The following is an 18,582-nucleotide window of genomic DNA, read 5'->3' as shown; positions in this document are numbered from 1 at the left end:
TAGGCAGTTTTGCCGGCAGTTTGTAAAAATGAAAAATATTTGGTTTATATTTTGACATGTGAAAAAATTAGAACGGTGATGTGTCTCTAATGCTGGCCATACACGCTACAATTATCGGGGCGATCCGCCTGATATCGGCGGATTGCCCCGATAATTGTAGCGTGTGGGGGGCGACCGAGGGTTAAATATTGCTCGGTCGGGCATGCTTGATTGTCCAGCATGCCCGTCCGATGCGATATTTCCCGTTAAACTGTCGGCCGCATCGGGCAGTGTATGCCCAGCCGGTGACATCTACGGCTGGCAGCCGGCCAGATAAACTGTCTGTCGGTCTGACAGGCATTTTATCTGGCCGTGTATGCCCAGCATAAGGCTTCTTCACAACTGTGGGATTTACAGTAGTTTGTAGCAAAAGCCCAAAACCTGCCCTGTTTAGTTATTCTCAAAGGATACACACATTAACTGTCTTCTATAGTTCTTTCTGCTGTGTAAGATACACATTTCCCATAAGCTATTATTATGACTTAATATATATATATATGTATTTACTACTATTGTCTTTCTATACAGCTAGTGAATATACTAATGGAGAGTGCAACCACATTTTGTCTTTCTCTTAATGCTGGTGCACATATTTTGCCCATAGCTAACAAAACTGTGAAGCAAGCAGAGAAGAAAAAAATACTAAGAGCAGATTTAAGTGTCCTGCCCATGTTATCAGATGGGAGGAGCAATTACAGACAAGACTTGCTGCACTGTCTGGCACTTGTCTTTCTTTCATGCTCCTGGACCAGTGATCTAAGCTCTGGTGAGTTACTTACTGCATGTCTGTTCATATAACCGTGCCAAGTGCAAGAGATACACATAATACTATAATGGAGATCTGATGTGCTGCTTACAACGGGGAAATAACCTCCTTGTAAGCTACAGTATAGATAGACAATTTATGGCCACCTAGACTACCTATTAGCTTTCTGATGCTTTAGATTGATTTATAGGGAAACCTTATGTTCAAGAACAAATGTACAGATGAAGTGGAATTTATTGCAATCTGTAGCATGCCAAGGCACTGAGTGCTGATTTTTTTTGCAGTTACTCTGAGTTTTCAACATATTAACAGCTAAATTAATCCTCTAAACAAATTCTCTGACGTATGCGCAGATAGTAATAATTAATCCTTAGACATTATCATTTTTTATATATATGTTGCTGGTCGCAAGCTGCTGGCTAAACCTTCATAAATATGGCATCTTGCGGCCATCATGTTCTATTAAAATGCGTCTTAAGAATCCACGGAGGAATGTTTGAAGCTGAATGTAAAAAGCACCAGAATTTGAGAACTGAAATGTAAGAAATTCATCTAAGAATAAACTTCTTACTAAGGACCTGATTCAGAGATGGACGCTAATGCGATTTTTACGCAGATTGAGCGATTGTTTGCCATTGCGCATGCGTATAAGCCGCACTGTGCACGCGCTGCAATTGTCTTACAATTCTGCACATACAGAAGATCCATTCACAAAGTAAGGGATAGTATCTGATGTATATAAAAATTTACTTTTAAAGCTTTTAAAGTAAGTTTTTATGTATATCAGATACTATTATGAGATATTTAGTTTGCCTCCTATCGCATACCATTATATATAGTAGTGTATTTATGATTGATTGCAAAATACGTATTGTTTGAAACAGTTGGTTATATTTTAACACTACCTAGATACCTATGATAAAGTTGGCAGGCGGTAGCGAAATGCATTAGGTGGCTACTCCTGGACCCTGGGCTATTGGAATTGGTTTGAGTTACCGCCGGACCCATGCCCGGCGGTTCAAATCCCGACAACAGCAGCCCGACAAGGATGAAAATCCTGATCGTCCCCAGGTAAGTATTCATTAACCCAGTGGTTCTCAAACTCGGTCCTCAGGACCCCACACAGTTCACGATTTCCAGGTTACCCAGCAGGTGCACAGGTGTATTCATTACACACTGACAGATTTTAAAAGATCCACAGATGGAGCTAATTATTTCACTTGTTATTCTGTGAGGAGACCTGGAAAACATGCACTGTTTGGGGTCTTGAGGACCGAGTTTGAGAACCTGTGCACTAACCTATTCTACCCCCTAACCATAACCCTCCCTTAGGGGTGCCTAATCCTAATCTTCCCCCCCAGTGCCTAACCCTAATCCCCCCTCTAAGTGCCTAAACCTAACCCCCCTTCCCCGCCCCTTAACCCTAAGTCCCCCCCGGGAACCCTAAACCTAACCATCCACCCCCCCGTGGCTATCGGCGCCCGGCGTCCCTTCGATCGGGATGCCGGACGCCGGTCTCCCAGCGTCGGTAAAATGACACATGTCTAGATTTAGATTCCTGTCATTTAATCCTCGCCGGGATTGAGCAGTCGGGAAGCCGGCTGTTGGGAGTAGGTCCACCGGCTTCCCAACTGCATACCGGGCTATTATATTGGAAGCTTCCCTATTTTATTTGGGACACTATACGGATTTGGAATACCAGCATCTTCATCACCGGGACCGCAGGCCAAGGATTCCATTACTTGCGTTGGACTCTCAAACAGACCAAAACCACAACGGGGATCAATTAGTGCCCGAACAAAGGAGTTCATTCAGACCCTCTCGGTAGATGTGAACGGTCACTAGATGCGTATGCAAATCCAGCGCACGCCCAGCAAGGCAGGCAATCGCACGGCAAGGCATTAGCACGCCCACTATGTCTTGGCGTGCGATCACTATGTGAATGCAGGCGCCCACCAACCATTCATAAGACGCCCACTTGCACACGTCACCTCCTGGAAGCAGGGGCATTTCTAGGAAGGACACGGGCCCCCTCCTCTCTGTCCGGTGGCCGGCAGCGCACTGAGCTGTGCATGGCCAGCGCCAGAGTTATAGACTCTGGGCACTAGAGTGCGCTCAGAGTCTATAGAGGATGCGCTGGTCACTGGGAAAATGGCCGTGGCGGCCATTTTACCTGTACTGCGCATGCGCAAACGACAGGAAAATGGCCACGGCGGCCATTTTCTAGTCATTTTTACAGCGCTGGACCCCCAGACCGATGTGGGACTCCGGAGAGGTAAGTAATTCTATGGATGCAGGGTGTGCAGTGCGAGGTTCCCCTGGACCCAGGGGCCTGTGTTCCCCGCACACCCTGCACCCATTATAGATATACCCCTGCCTGGAAGTGCTTGTAACCATTGGTACATTGAGCACCATTGATGCGATCGCAGAGCTTAAGGTAGACCATACCCTGCCGCTACCACTGCGATCACTTCAGTGTGTATTTCAACCAGGTGACGTGTACAATGGCGCTGCCTGTTAATTATGCATGTCTCTGAAACGTGGTTAAGACGCTCAGGCACGCCTGCGTTCGCACCTCCACTCCCCCATTACTAGCGGTCTGCCCCTGTCACCACCCACAAACGGCCTCTCCTGTCACTCATTCTGCTGGGCTGTCTATGCTGGGCAAGCATACGGTTCCCGATCTCTCGCAGTGGTTCGCACATGCGCAATGCGATGCATACACATGCGCAGATCACAACTACCGGTCAGCTACGAGCATTCGCATCATAGCAAGAGGGTTGGAATGAGCTCCAATGTTCGGGGCTAATTGGATACCGCCCTTATTCATTGTTTCTTACATGATATTAAATAGTGCTTTTTATTATTATTATTATTATTGGTTCTAGCGCTGTTTTTATCATATTGTTCCTCTATATTCAGGAGACTGACTATCTCCTAATAACAGCAGCTAGGAGAGACAGCCTTTCACAGCGCCCTATTTACTATCTTAGTAATTTCCTTTCCATTACTTATATTTCTTGATTGTTTGTTTCTTGGCAGCATTTGATGGCTGCACAGACATCATTCACTCTTATCTCTGACCCTCTGTTTGTAGATTGCATAGGACATGGGTCAGCAGCAAGCAGTCAGCTCAGCACCAGAAGAATTAGATGAATCAGCTGTATTGGTGGGACAACTGGAAGACTTTAAACTATCCAAGAGGATCAGAGCCACAGTGAATGATAGAGATGTAGTAATATTTCATCACCTGGGGAAATACCATGCCCTGGATCTCCGTTGTTACCGTAAGAACATTCTATAAACATTTCAAATATTTACCGTAAGTTAAAGTTAAAGAAACTGTCTCCTGGATTTTTTTCTTTCTTACAGATGCTGGAGGCCCTTTACATCTTGGAGAAATTGAGGTGGGTTTGTTGAGTGACACAAGTATGTCTAGAATTAGACCAAATTCAGAGTAAAAATCTCCCTTTGCAGTAACATTTGTTCAGCTGAGAACACAATGGGAGTGGGGGGGAATCTATTGGAATGGGGGAGGGGTCACAAACCCATGGATTTGTCTAAAGCTGGGCACACATTAGATGATGTGTACCCAGCACGATCTCGTGAGCAATGGGACCCGGTGTGCATACACACTTGCCGATAGCGTGGGGGGGAGCGGGGGCCATAATGCATTCGGCAGCATGGTATCGCTGGTGACATCCTCAGATTTTTCTGCATGTACGAAAGGTCTGAGTATGCAGTGGATGACCCGCATAAGCGTGCATCGACATTGTGCGTACACACTGGACGATATGAAGGACTTGACGCTCCGATGCATCAGAATCGTCCAAATCATTCACAATATAATTTAATATGTACCCAGCTAAAGGGGCCTATTCATCAACACTAAATTAACGTTTATAATAAGGAGATTTTCCTTAAATATCAGAATTTGGTGGAGGTACTATCCGCCACTGTGAGGTGAAACTTACCTGCTTCCAGCTCGACAGGTCCCCCAGCGTCTTCCTCCGGCGGTCCGGTGCTTCCTCTGGCTCCGGAGGCTGGTCGGACATTGTGTTCTCCCAGCAGAACGCAATAAAGGTTAGAAACAAAAAAAACTTTTTTTTTTTTCTAATCTGTACTGTGGTCTGCTGGGAGACCATGTGACAGACCAGCAGGACGGAGGCTGCTGCGCGGACAGGTAAGTGCTGAAGGGGGGGGGAGGGGGAGCAGGTGAACGGAGGGGGGACACACAAACTTACCGCATGTGTAAGTAGTGCTGCGCATGCGCTGGATTAACAAATTTAACAGTGCATGTGCAGCACTGTTTCCAGCTGCGGTAAGTTAGTGTAGACAGGGATAACTATCTATTTCCTGAAAAGCTGTCATCGCAAAAATGACAGCTTTTCGGAATAGATAGTTATGGAGAGGAGGAATGATGAATTCCTCTGGTAATTAGGTAGAACTCCATGCGAGCTCTAAACCTAATTACCTCCAGGGAAAGTTTAGTAATGATGAATAAGCCCCAAAGTCTCAATTGGCAGGAAATTGCATAAATAGTTTTTGCTACTGTTATGAATAGAAAATCAGCAAATTTATTAAGCTGCTGTTTCAAAAACCAAATCAGTCGAAAAAAAAATTAATCAGAAAATGAGATTATTCAAGCTGTTTAGCCAGAAACTAATAAGAAGCCATATTTAGCATATGTTTTAAAGTGACAATCATTAATATTTAATTAAGGAGCCAAAAAAATGTATGAATATATTTATATGGGCACAATAAATTAATTTATTTATTATTGGTTCAGTTTACTAAATAATAAAAAAATAAGATTTTTTTTATTAAATAGACAATATAATATTTAATAATATCAATGTTATTATTAAAACAATTAACAGGGGTAATATATTTTTTTAATTAGGGATATTTTAATTAATTAATGATGAAGGCATTTTTTATATATTTTGCACATTTGTTGCACTAGAAGGGCCAGCATGCACATGCCTCCATCTGTAATGAACGAATTAATAAGGCCTTAGTTAACAAAAATATAGTATTGTCTGCAATTTTTTTATTAACTTCTTATAAATATTGGTGTTATAATTTTTTTTAATTTGTTTTAAATAATCTTTTATTGAGGCATTGCAATGCAAACAATGAAAATGAAGAACAATAAAATACAACGGTGTTAACAAGTTATGCTTTCATATTATAGTTTTATATGTTGGACAAAATAAAACAAATTTAATGTATATATTAAAATCAACGGGAAAGGTGCATCATGAACAATAAATGTAAAAACCATTTAATTTGTTTTTAATATACTTTTATAATTAACTCTTGTGTTGTCATATAATTTTTTTTCTATTTAGTCTGTTTCAATTGATTTATATTTTGATTTATATTTTATAAATAGCATCATGGTTGGTAACTGTAAATTTATTTATAGTAAAAACAAAATAAGCTGCAATAAACTTTTTGCTTGTTTGTAACTAGAACACATAGAATGGTAAAAGGGATACTGGGCCTGATTCAGTGGTGGTTGCAATGTCAATGCGCACGCAAGTGGGTGATGTTCTTAGTCTGCTCATGTGTCCGAGCCACACTGCACCTGTGCAGTGATGGTTACCTCTGGGAGCCGCAGAATGAATTTGGCGCAGAGAGAGGCAATTTCAGTGGGCGTTTCTGAGTGGTAACAAGGAGTGGCTAGCCAAGCGCGGGCTTGTCGCGATCAGCTATTGCGTTTTTTGCCGCAGTTGCACTGACATCGGTGGCAATGTTCAGATTGATAATCTGCAACTTCATACGGCTGATGCAACATTCGATGGTGTGGTCGATGGTGCGTCTTTAAGGGCACATCGGCAGATTAGCGCCACATTCGGTGGACATCTCTGAAAGCTATCCATCGGCCACGGCATTACGTAAAGACGTAGTCGCTACTAGAATAACGTACACCTCTGAATCAGGCCCACTATCTGACAATAATAAGTTACAAATAGCATTTACCAGACCAGCAGTTAGGATTAGAACCCACATATTTTTAGTCCTTGACTTTTTTTTACCTAGATATTGCTACATTTTACAATTATACTAATTATGTGTCATTAAGAATGTTAGCATTCAGTACATTCTATAGGATTGCCAGTAATTAATTGCACAGTACATGATGTACCTGAGGTTAGTGCAGGACATCATGTACACACAATATCAGTGACTTGTGACGTGGTTATTGGCGAGAAGTCACGTAGGAAATGTCATGTTCTAGTAATATTACAGAATCTGTATAGATAAGAGGTGGTGGTGAGGGAGATATAGACTTAACAGGAAAGAAAATAGGAGGGTTTCTTATCTCACTGTACAGGCTGAAGAAATGATGCCAATGTGTGTAATCTCTAGCAACATGCTTAGGCTGAGCATGTTCTACATGTGTCCAGTAGCTGCCAATGACACAGGCGTGAGAAGCTCTGACACGTGTGTAAGATATGCTGTACCAAATTTTGTTTTAAATGCTATTAGTGCAGAGATGACCAACTTTACAAGTTTTCTTTTAAATTTTGCTTAGCATTCAGATCTCACAATAATATTTATATAATGCTCTGCGGGGTTTGAACACCAATGTCAGCATGTACACCTGATGTAAAAGAGGCTTCAAAGACAGTTGACAATACTGTCCAGTCCACCTTCTATATAGAGTAACGTCTAATAATTATTAGAGATGTGCGGTTCGGTTTTCCTGAAATGCGAACACACCCAAACTTCCGAGACAAATCGAGTCCTATGGAATCACTTTGGGGTTCTGAGTGAAATGGAGTCTCAGTTCGGTTCTGCAGTCAGTTCGAAACCTGGATTTAAAAACCAAACTCAGGTTTTGGATTGCATGTAAACAGGTCCAAAATAGCTGTTATACTGATTTTTACCGTTTTTGTTTAAATTGATTTATCAATTTTTAAGGAATCCAAAACTAAACCAAAACTGAATCTGAACAAAAACACTCCAGGATGGGTTTGCCAAAACAAAAATATGATGATGAATTAGAACCAAAACCAGAACACGAGGGTCCACGCAGATCTCTAATTATTATACTTCAGCACCTGCCAGCAGATATAAAATTATACAAAAATAGCAACTTGGCAAAGTCAAGTCTAAAGGTGTCCACACACATGGCGATCTGCACACAATCAGCCGATGTGTACGATTTCCCTTGAAACTCTCCCCGGAAGCTCTGCCCACAATCTGCACACAATTTGGTGTCCAATCTTCAAACAATCTCTCCTGCAGTCATACTTTCACAGTGCATCGACCTAGATTGTCAGATCTGCCCTACTGCACAGCAGATCTGAAGATGCGATGTGCAACCAGCGGGGATGCGCATCGCATCGTGATCGTGAGTGGGGACTCACGATTTGCTCAGGATCTGGCCATATTTTACACAATCTGTCCTTCCAATGTGTCGGAATCGGCCAGATCGGGTAAAATATCGCTATGTGTGTGGCCAGCATTAGAAAAAGAAATTGTAACAAAATTATTATTTGTTTCCATTCTGCTTGCGGGATATCAGCCCTGATTTATCCACCATCCCTTCTGTGTGGGCGTTTTCTGTATCAGTGTATACTGTAAATTGAGTATAGCTCTGTTTGGCAAACAATAGCGACTAAATATTTACCATTTCGCCTCTGCTGGTTGAATGAAAATGTGGTAATGTTTGGGAGCAAATGCCGGCAAACGGGCGAAACCAGCCATTCTGACAAATTGGTTAAAACAAACGGATTTGATCAACTTTTCTTAACGACTGTTTTTGTACCGTTTCCAGTGTTTTGAGCAAATGGTTGACTGTCATTTGCTCCTATCCATTACCAGATTTTTGATTTTGGAAAGATAATCTTAACCTGTATGGCCATTTTTACCAACATGTACATTACCATCATCCTCACCAACATCAGCAGAGACAATAACATTAGTGACTAGGAGGTGCATGCAGAGTTAGGAGCAAGTAAAAAAAGGAACATTTTGCTCCTAGAACAAACCATGTTGCAATGTCATATAAGGGGCATTTATTTTGCTTTTATACATGCAGAGCAGGTATGGGATACTCTTGAAGGTAGCAAACAAATACTGAGCAGCTTGGTTTTTACACTGGAATTTAGAATTAAGATAGGATACATCCCTTCCATATCTCTGCACATTTTAAATCTGCCCCACCCCCTGCAATGCAACATGATTCTTCCAAGTTGCAAATTTGCTACTTTTTTACTTGCTCCTAATGGTGCATACACACGGTCAGATATGTCAGATGAACGATTGAACGATTGGACAACTGAACGATTTGCAAACGATTGAACAATTTCAGCTTGTATTAAAATGAATGAAATCAACCAAATCTGACTGCAAACACATCAGATGTCAGATACCGTTATCTGACAAACGGGAACGCGCATCGTTCATTGTTGCACACATGTCAGATTTTTCTTTCAGATATGAACGATTTATAAAATCGTTATCGGTCAGATCTGAAGAAAAATCTGACCGTGTGTAATGTGTATGCACCATTACTCTTCATAAGCCCCTAGATGTACAATTTACAATTACATTCTTTTCTTGGAAATGTTTTATTCTTATTTTTCCCCACCTAAGGTCTGCTGACTTTTCATATATTCAATCAAGGGCAGAGTTTTAGTTTTATTCCCTGGACACCTTGATTGGCCCTTTTTGACCATACTGCACAAGTTATAAGGAACAGGCGGCCCCAGGGCAATATGCTATTCTGTAAGCCTTCCCTTGCTGCCCCCAGCTCCTGGCTGCTTGTAGTCATATTTGTTTGTCATACTTGTAATGGGTGATCCCGGCACTGATAATGCCGGCGTTCAGAATCTCGGCAGTGTAATCCTGACAGTGGATATCTAACACATACAGGTAAGTATTCTAACCCTTTCCCTAACCTACCTTTCCCGCAGCCTAACCCTTCCCCACAACCTGACTCTAACCCTCCACTCCCACAGCCTAACCCTCCCCAATGTGCCTATCCCTAACCCATAAACGAAGCATTAGCCGCAGCAAACAATTACCACATTTTGTTTGGGTACTTTTCTTCCAGAAGTTGTCATTCTCTATAAAGTAACTGACATACAATTCCTTTAAACATGATATAGCGGATTCCTAGTACATTAACGAATTCAAATAGAGTAACTGAACCAGTGGCGTAACTAGGGTATTTGGAGCCCAGGGCAAGTTTTAAAATGGAGTCTCCCCCCCCCTGTATGCGCGGCATAAAAATGGGCGTGGTCGCAAGGGGCTGGGTCACTTCAAAATTGGGCATGTCAACAGAACACATATACCCCTTTCTCGTCATTCTTAACATTCCTTTCCATATGCACCTTAACACCTGTAGTGCTCCTTATACAGTCCGTCCTATGCAGGCCCACAGTAGTGCACCTTGTACAGTACCCCCAGTATCCAATGCCCCCAGTAGTGGTGGCTCTTATGCAGGCCCCCAGTAGTGCCCCTTGTACAGTACCCCCAGTAGTGGTCCCCCTTATGCAGCTCCCCATTAGTTCCCTTTATACAGTGCCCCCAGTAGTGGTCCCCCTTATGCAGGCCCCCAGTTGTGCCCCTTATACAGTGCCCCCAGTAGTAATACCCTTTATGCAGCCCCCCAGTTGTGGTCCCCACTATCCAGTGGCCCTTGTAGTGGTCCTCCCTATTTAGTGCCCCCAGTGCAGTGTCCCTTGTGCCTCCAGTAATAAACCCCTTATATAGTGCCCCCAGTAGTAGTCCCCCCCTATGCAGTGCCCTTTATATAGTGCCCCCCAGTAGTAGTCCCCCCCTATGCAGTGCCCTGTATATAGTGCCCCCCAGTGGTGTAACTAGGGTATTTGGAGCCCAGGGCAAATTTGAAAAGGGAGCCCCCCCCCCGATGTGCGCGTACCGAAGGAGCGCGCGGCAAAAAATGGGCATGGTCACTTAAAAATGGGGCGTGTCAACATGACACACCCCTTTATTTTCAAACTGAACATTCCTATCCATATGCACCTTAACCCCAGTAGTACCCCTTATACAGTACCCCCAGTATGCAGTTGTGGTCCCTCTTATGCAGGCCCATAGTAGTGCCCCTTATACAGTATCCCCAGTAGTGGTCCCCCTTATACAGCCCCCAATTAGTTCCCCTTACTCAGTACTCCCAGTAGTGGCCCCCCCAAATGCAGTGCCCCATGTAGTGTTCCCCCTTATGCAGTGCCCCCAGTAGCAGTCCCCACAATGCAGTGCGCCCAGTAGCGGTATCCCCTTATGCAGTGCCCTTTATATGGTGCCCCCAGTAGTAGTCCCCCCCCCTATGCAGTGCCCTTTATATAGTGCCCCCAGCAGTAGTCCCCCCCATGCAGTTTTCCCAGTAGTGGTCCCCTTATGCAGGCACCCTGTAGTGATCCCCCCTATCCAGTGCCCCCTGTAGTGGCCCTTCCTATTATTGCCCCCAGTAGTGGTCCCCCGAGTGCAGTGCCTCTAGTAGTAGGCCCCTTTTATAATGCCCCCAGTGGTAGTTCCCCCCCAAGTAGTAGTCCCCAGTAGAGTAGCCCCCCCCAGTAGAGGTCCTCCCAATGGCGCCCCCAGTAGTAGCCACCCCTCCCCCAGTAGAGGTCACCCCAGTATTAGCCACCCCCCTCCCCCGTTGTGCAGATAGGTTAAAAAATAAATAAATATATATATATATATATATATAAATATACTTACCTGAATCTCTGCTCCTGGTCCTGCTCGCGACGCCGCTCCTGCCCGGGCTGGCGCGCTCAGCATTATGGGACAGACGTCATGACGTCTGTCCCATTACCCACTGCAGGAGCCGGACGGAAGTCCGGCTCTTGCAGTGGGTGCTGCAGCAGTCAATGAGAGTCTATCTGGCGGCGATGCGTGTGTTATGCACAGCCTGAGCCCGCCTCCTAGCGCTATTGGGCAAGCGCTTAGGGGGAGGGAACGGGCTCAGGTGTGAAGCACAGGACCGGCGCTGGAAGCCTAGCGCCTGTCCTGTGTAAATGTGTAGCGCTGACCATACTCATTGCGGTCGGCGCTACACTGGCTAACTAGGGCGGGCCGGTACCGTGGCCGGCGGTGCCCAGGGCACGCACCCCGCTCACCCTGCCCTAGTTACACCACTGGTGCCCCCAGTTGTAGTCCCCCCCTATGCAGTGCCCTTTATATAGTGCCCCCAGTAGTAGTCTCCCCAGTAGTGGTCCCTGATGGAGTGCCCCCAGTAGTAGTCCTCCCGATTAGTGCCCCCAGTAGAGGTCCCCCCCAGTTGGTGCCTCCAGTAGTAGTCCTCCTAGTAGTGCCTCCAGTAGTAGTCCCCCCAATTAGTGCCCCCAGTAGATGTTCCCCCCGATTACTGCCCCCAGTAGTAGTCCCCCCGATTAGTGCCCCAGTAGTAGTCCCCCCCGATTAGTGCCCCCAGTAGTAGTTCCCCCGATTAGTGCCCCCAGTAGTAGTCCCCCCGATTTGTGCCCCCAATAGTAGTCCCCCCGATTAGTGCCCCCAATAGAGGTTCCCATCCAAATACACAGCAAAAAAATAAAATAAAACTTACCTGCATCCACGCCCCTGCTCCCGCTTCCGCCGCCTCCCGCACTTCAGCCCTCCCGGGCTGGAGCGCTCTGCATTATGGGAGAGACGTCATGACGTCTCTCCCATTACCCACTGCAAGAGGCGGAAGGCGGAGCTCATGAGTGAGCTCCAGCCCGGCTCTTGCAGTGGGCGCTGCAGCAGTCAATGAGAGTCTGTCTGACTCTCATTGGCTGCTGTTTAACACACACATCGCCGCCACGCTGGCGGCGATGTGTGTGTTAGAATGCACAGCCTGAGCCCACCTCCCACCCTCCACCTGGCACTATTGGGCAAGCGCTCAGGGGGAGGGACGGGGCCCGGCTGTGCTGCACAGGACCGGCGCTGAGAAGCCTAGCGCCGGTCCTGTGTAAATGTGTAGCGCTGACCGCACTCACTGCGGTCGGCACTACACTGGCTAACTAGGACGGGCCAGCACCGTGGCCGGCGGGCGCCCCCCCCTCCCACTGCCGGTCCCACGGCCCTGGCCTAGTTACGCCACTGAACTGAACCGAATGACTGCTGAGAATCACATGTGCAGGAATAAATAGTTTTATCTGCACCAGTTGAAAAAAAGCATCTGTACTGTAAAATAAATCATGTTGCTTATGACAACTGCAGAAAAATAAGGGTTTTGCACCAGTCATTGCTTTGTAAAAAATGCTGCAGTTTAAATAGCAAGCAATGTATTTCCATGGTACAACACCTCACATCACAAACACAAATGTTATTTTATAAGTCTACAAAAAGGTGACATTTCTTGATTTTTGCTAATTGACATCTTTACATTCTGTGTGCTGTTATTGGCCCAATTACTAATGGTATTTAAATTATGCAGCAAATTATAAGCAAATCTCAATCAATTTTTACAATCAACCAATGGAATCACCCATCCTTACCAGTCAGCTTACACCAGGGCCGTAACTAGGGTAGTGTGACCTGTGCCATGGCACAGGGCACTGCAGGGTAAGGGGCGCTTTTTGGGCCTGTCAATTTTCCCGTTAATTATCATTATCACTTGTAGCTTCCCCTTCTTTTATCCCCAGTATCTCCTGGCTGCCCCAGGAGTACCCCTACCTCTTCCCTGTCCTTTCCCCATTAAGCCATGGCCCTTTTTCAGGTGCACTATCTTATGTCCCTATTTAAAAAATGGGTGAGGGGGTGCCAATGCTTTCTCTGGCCCAGGACACCAAAAAGTCTAGTTACGGCTCTGATTTACACTGCAACTTGCAGGATAAAAGTTATAGTGATGTTTTTCTGACAATGGAGGTTGACCTTTTTGTACATGTTGGCAGAAATGGGCTAAGGCTTATAAAGCAGAAAATAACATATGTTTCCCTGATCTGTACAGACTGCTAATCTGTCTCTGTTTGTGTGCAGGATATCGATGGAAGAGCCTGTGTTGTTTGCCCTTGGCACAAGTATAAAATTGCTTTGGAAAATGGAGAGGGACTGTATCAAGGAAATGACCCCCAAGACCCAAAAAGAACCAAAAAATGGTTCTCAAGAGGGGTAAAGCAAAGGACTCACAAAGTGACTGTTAGAGATGGTGCTGTCTATGTAACACTGTCAGATGCTACTTCTAGTTGTGACTCTGATTTCTATGCAAAAGAAAAGTTTAATGATACAGCCTGCCCTGATCCAGATACATAAGTTTATATTTGAAGTTATCAACATTAATTATATTAATGGACTGTGGGTCTGATTCAGCAAGGGTCGCTATTGCGATTACGCACGCAATTGGCTGATTGTTGTGTTCTGCGCATATGGGACTGCGATCACAGTGACTACGCAGACCCATCGCAGAGTTATTGACAGGAAGTAATGTTTGGGGGTGGTGACGGGGGTGTGGTTGGCGAAACACAGGTGTGCCAGTGCACTTGAACATCGTTACAGCCGTGTGCATAAATTAGCCGCTGCAATTCCATACACAGCTCGGGCTTTCACAGCGAGCAATGAGGTTAGCAATTCCTGAGTAAGGTCAGAGCTTGTGCAAGTGTGCGTGAGGCTGAGTTTGTACTAGTGTTAACGATAGTTTTGCAGTCTTTCTAAGTATTACGGAAGTGTGTATGGTAAGGTGGGCATCCTTATGTTAGACTGCGTATGGCATCGCGATTGCAATCATTAGCATATCTTCGCAGTGAGACTGCGTGCGTAATCTCTATTGCGATCGCAAAAGCGATCTTTGCTGAATCAGGCCCTGTATCCATTAATCTGCTGCTTTCTCCGTTTATGCAATTATTCAGTACCGAAACCTGGTAGAAATTTGCTGAACACCAAATAAATTTGTCAGGCAGATTTTCCCTTGCCATCACTACATTTTTATAGGTTTCTGAGTTACTAAAAAAATAAATAAAATCATAGTCTGGTCTGGTTGGCTAGATTTTTGCTTTACTTTATAGAAAACGACAGCTATAATATAATAGATTACCATGGGTTATAAAATTAGTGTTCATTCTAGCACCCTGCACCTGTCACAACCCGTGCAGTTCCTCTTTCCTGCCCGATGTGTTGCTATCTGCTCTGGTGCTTCTAGCATACTCAAAAAACTGCATAGATACAGATCAGAGTGTGTTAGAAGCACCAGAGCAGAGAGCGACACCCCAGGCACGAAAGAGGAACTGCACGGGCTGTGACATGTGCAGGGTGCTAGAATGAACACTAAAATGTTTGTGTTATTAAAGTCCTACATTGTGTAATATACAGTACAAGCAACTATACCTCATTTTTAAACTTAAGCTTGAATATTTAATAATACAATTATAGACATTTCATTGCATGCCAGTCATGGACCCAACATGATTTCTGTAAAATATGGTTGTGTTTTGGTGACTCTTATTGCATCCTAATTTCCCCCCATCTTTTTTTCAATATCGAGAGGTATACACCTTACATTAGTAGTTCTGTGTATAAGCTCTTGTGTAATATTCCCCATTTAGAGAACCAGCGAAGACAGCTATTTTGACTCCTCACATACTTGGACTTAATTAAAAAAATAATTAATGAATAGTATTTCCATAGGTATGATTTTCAGAATTAAATGTCTTGTCTGTTTTTCAGTATACTGTTTAGGTTTTGACATCATTGAATACTGAATGAAATAAAATAATAGATTACAAATGCATAAATGAGTTAAAATAAATGGTCAATGTTAACAATTAAAAGGCTCAGAGAGAATCTATATAATAATTAAGGAAAAACTGTTCTGTCTCCGTCATGCAGGGGAAAGCTAGCCTCTCTGTCACCTGGGGCACTCATCACAGTGGATAGTAGTTACCCTCTACCTTTATAACCACCATTTAATATAGACAGTATCAGTTACCACCATATATTACATAGAGCATTAGTAGCCGCCATATACTAAAGACAGCATTAGTGACAGCCATACATTACAGACAGACAGCATTCATGGCCGCCATATACTACAGACAGCATTCATGACTGCCATACATTACAGACAGTATTAGTGACCACCAAATACTACAGACAGCATTAGCGATTAACATATACTACAGACAGCAGTAAAATACAGACAGCATTAGTGACCTCCATATACTAAAGACAGCATTAGTGACCACCATAAAATACAGACAGCATTAGTGACCACCATATACTACAGACAGCATTAGTGACCACCATATAATACACACAGCGTTAGTATCCACCATATAGTACAGGCAGCATTAGTGACCTACATATACTACAGAAAGCATTAGTGACCCCTCTATACTACAGACAGCATTAGTAAACACCACATAATACAGACAGTATTAAACTCCTAATTACATCCCTCATAAAAAAACATAATCCTAATTAACTTCATTAAATAATTAATCCCTTTCTCTTATTCTTACCGTATTACCTACCATAAACTATACCCAACTACCCTCTCCCCTCATACTGTAACTTACCTGTTGGAGATCTCTTGGGTTGGGTACAGGGTACCGGCGCTCGGGATCCCGGTGGTCAGAATCCCGATGGAGCGGTTAGGGCTTGGGGGAAGGGAGTACTTATTGCCCACCCCTAGATTAGGCGGACCGAAGGCGGACCCGTCAGTGGTGACTGACTGGCTCCACAAAGCAGCTCCCCGTCAGCCATTTTTTTTCCTTTTGTTTTCTGATTTGTTTCTGTAACCTTCTGCGTATGCACAGAAGCGGTCAGCTAACACTGCCCGGCTCGGCGGAGGGAGTGACAGGCGGCCACTGATGGGACGGTAGTGTCTAAATCCCCTTCATGGAGAGCACCCTGACGTCATCAGCTAGTGTCTAGCGTCATTCCCTACCATCCAAGTGGGAATAGAGGGGGAATATAACCATGTGGCAAGCGTAGCGAGCCACCGAGGCCGAAGCGTGGCCAGTGCAGCGAGCCTGCGAGGGGACGAGTTTTTTTTAAGTGGGGACAACTTACTTGTTTAGCTGGCCTTCATGCCATCACTCACGTCACTTCCAGGTCCCTAGCAAGAAAGGGGAATACATACAACCCTGATGGGACGATGGGACCAGTCCAGCAGGAACTGGCCCGGCAGCTCAATCCACCCCTGGTATAACGTGTTTCTTAGTGGTATACCTGAGGTTTCGGGGTTGTTGGTAGTCAAAGAGGGGTGAAGGTGCTGCTTGGAAGTTATTAGTGAATTAGGGGTGTGAATGCTGCAGGGGTGAATGAGGAGTGGGGGCTGTGGGTGCTGCTGGGTGTGTGTGGGTGATACTGGCGTGTTATTAGTAGTACCTCTGCTGCAGCATTGAGAGAAAAACTATTACATCAAGTTAGTAAAATAGTAAAGAAATAATGGTGGGGTGGAATGCGGTGTGGGTGTGTTTGGTCAGGTCAAGGATCACTGGTACTCGGTTGCTCTGCTGACAAATAAATAAAATAGATATTAAGGGGGCAGCAGTGACTGGGACGTAAATTCAGTGCATAAATAAAGGGCGGGTCAGTCACAGGGCTTGATGGCGCTGGAGAAACCATGGGGGGATGAGGCTGGAAAGACGCAGGCAGGGATGAGGCTGGAAAGACACAAGGAGGTGAGGCTGGCTGGACATGGGGAATGAGGCTGGAGAGACAGCGGAGTTCGCATTGGAGAGATGCAAGGGGGATGATGTTGGTGAAACACAGGGTGGATGATGCTGGTGAGACACAGGAAGATGGTACTGAGGATACACAGGGGGAGGACAATGGAGACTCATAGGGGAGAGCTGGAGATACACAAAGAAGAGGTGCAGGAGAGATGCAGGTGGGATGATCTTGAGAGACGTAGGAGGATGGTTTCTCACCAGGATGTTTCATCAGGGAAGTTCACATTTTGACCTCACCCCAAAACTTCTATTACTATGTATTATCTAGTTGAACCTCTGCTGTATAAAGATGACATATTATTCCTATGGAAACAGGTGTCTTCCATACCACATGATCTCCTATAACCATACTGAATACTGACTCAAGACACTGTCTGCCTAGGGAGGCTCAACTTCTTCAGAGGTCCCCCATTGGAGAGAAACCACCATATAAGTATGAAAAGACTCACACACAGGGTATACGCAGATGGGTTGAAATAAACAAACAATCAAAAAACCATAGGGCATCCAAGTGACAAACGCATGGTGCCACTATAGTAAACTTGGTGGCAGAAAAAAAGAGTGACACTGATGGTATAGAATATATATTTTTTCTTTTTAAGTGACCTAACATACGCTCAGCTGGTGGCAGCAGTGTTAACAAGCATCTAAAATTTATTTCACAGTGTGCGTGTGGGTATGTGTGTGTGTACTTCAGTACCAATATAAGTATACACTCAGAATTTAAAAGGACAGTTTTCAAGGGGCAACATTTTTCTCATTTGCTCTGGGCACCATCAACCCTACTTGCATCTCTGGCATTAGCAGGGTAACATCTCTGATTAGCAGTGCCTAAGGGGGGGGGGGTGTGTTGGGTATGGTGGGGGAGATGAGTTCCACAGTCTTTACCACTTTAAGCCCATATTTGCCATTGAGGACTACAAACAGGGCAGTCTACCATTATGGATGCTAGTTGAAGATGTCTTTAGCGCCAGGTTTATTGTTCTGTTATTCTGCATTCTCCTCCACAGCAGAGTTTTGACCCATCCTGTCCCATTATGTTGTGTGGGGTAACAAACGGGCAGTGGTGGAGAGCACTTTTAAAGCTACTTATATTTTTATTAGAACAAGTAATTGTTTTGTAAGTGTTCATTTTGTGGA

The 18,582-nt window shown here is 44.6% G+C and overlaps 1 protein-coding gene across 1 annotated transcript; it reads left to right on the top strand.

Moving 5' to 3' along the window:
• The first annotated feature begins 777 nt into the window (after positions 1–777).
• RFESD (Rieske Fe-S domain containing) lies at positions 778–14,930 on the top strand. The gene is made up of 4 exons (XM_088444634.1): positions 778–805; positions 3,903–4,092; positions 4,178–4,212; positions 13,751–14,930. The coding sequence occupies exons 2-4, from the start codon at positions 3,915–3,917 to the stop codon at positions 14,021–14,023; spliced, it is 486 nt and encodes a 161-aa protein (XP_088300760.1). The 5' UTR covers positions 778–805; positions 3,903–3,914; the 3' UTR covers positions 14,024–14,930.
• Positions 14,931–18,582: the final 3,652 nt, after the last annotated feature.

Source organism: Taudactylus pleione, unplaced genomic scaffold (assembly GCF_031769625.1).
Source record: "Taudactylus pleione unplaced genomic scaffold, aTauple2 ptg000370l, whole genome shotgun sequence".
Lineage (NCBI taxonomy): Eukaryota > Metazoa > Chordata > Amphibia > Anura > Myobatrachidae > Taudactylus > Taudactylus pleione.
This window is presented reverse-complemented; position numbering and strand designations above follow the sequence as displayed.

What these genes read in the sequence shown, in the direction of transcription:
- RFESD (XM_088444634.1), top strand. Translation starts at nt 3,915, where the DNA reads ATGGGTCAGCAGCAAGCAGTCAGCTCAGCACCAGAAGAATTAGATGAA. An exon ending in CCTGGATCTCCGTTGTTACC is followed by an intron (nt 4,093 to 4,177) that starts GTAAGAACATTC and finishes TCTTTCTTACAG; the next exon opens with ATGCTGGAGGCCCTTTACAT. An exon ending in TACATCTTGGAGAAATTGAG is followed by an intron (nt 4,213 to 13,750) that starts GTGGGTTTGTTG and finishes GTTTGTGTGCAG; the next exon opens with GATATCGATGGAAGAGCCTG.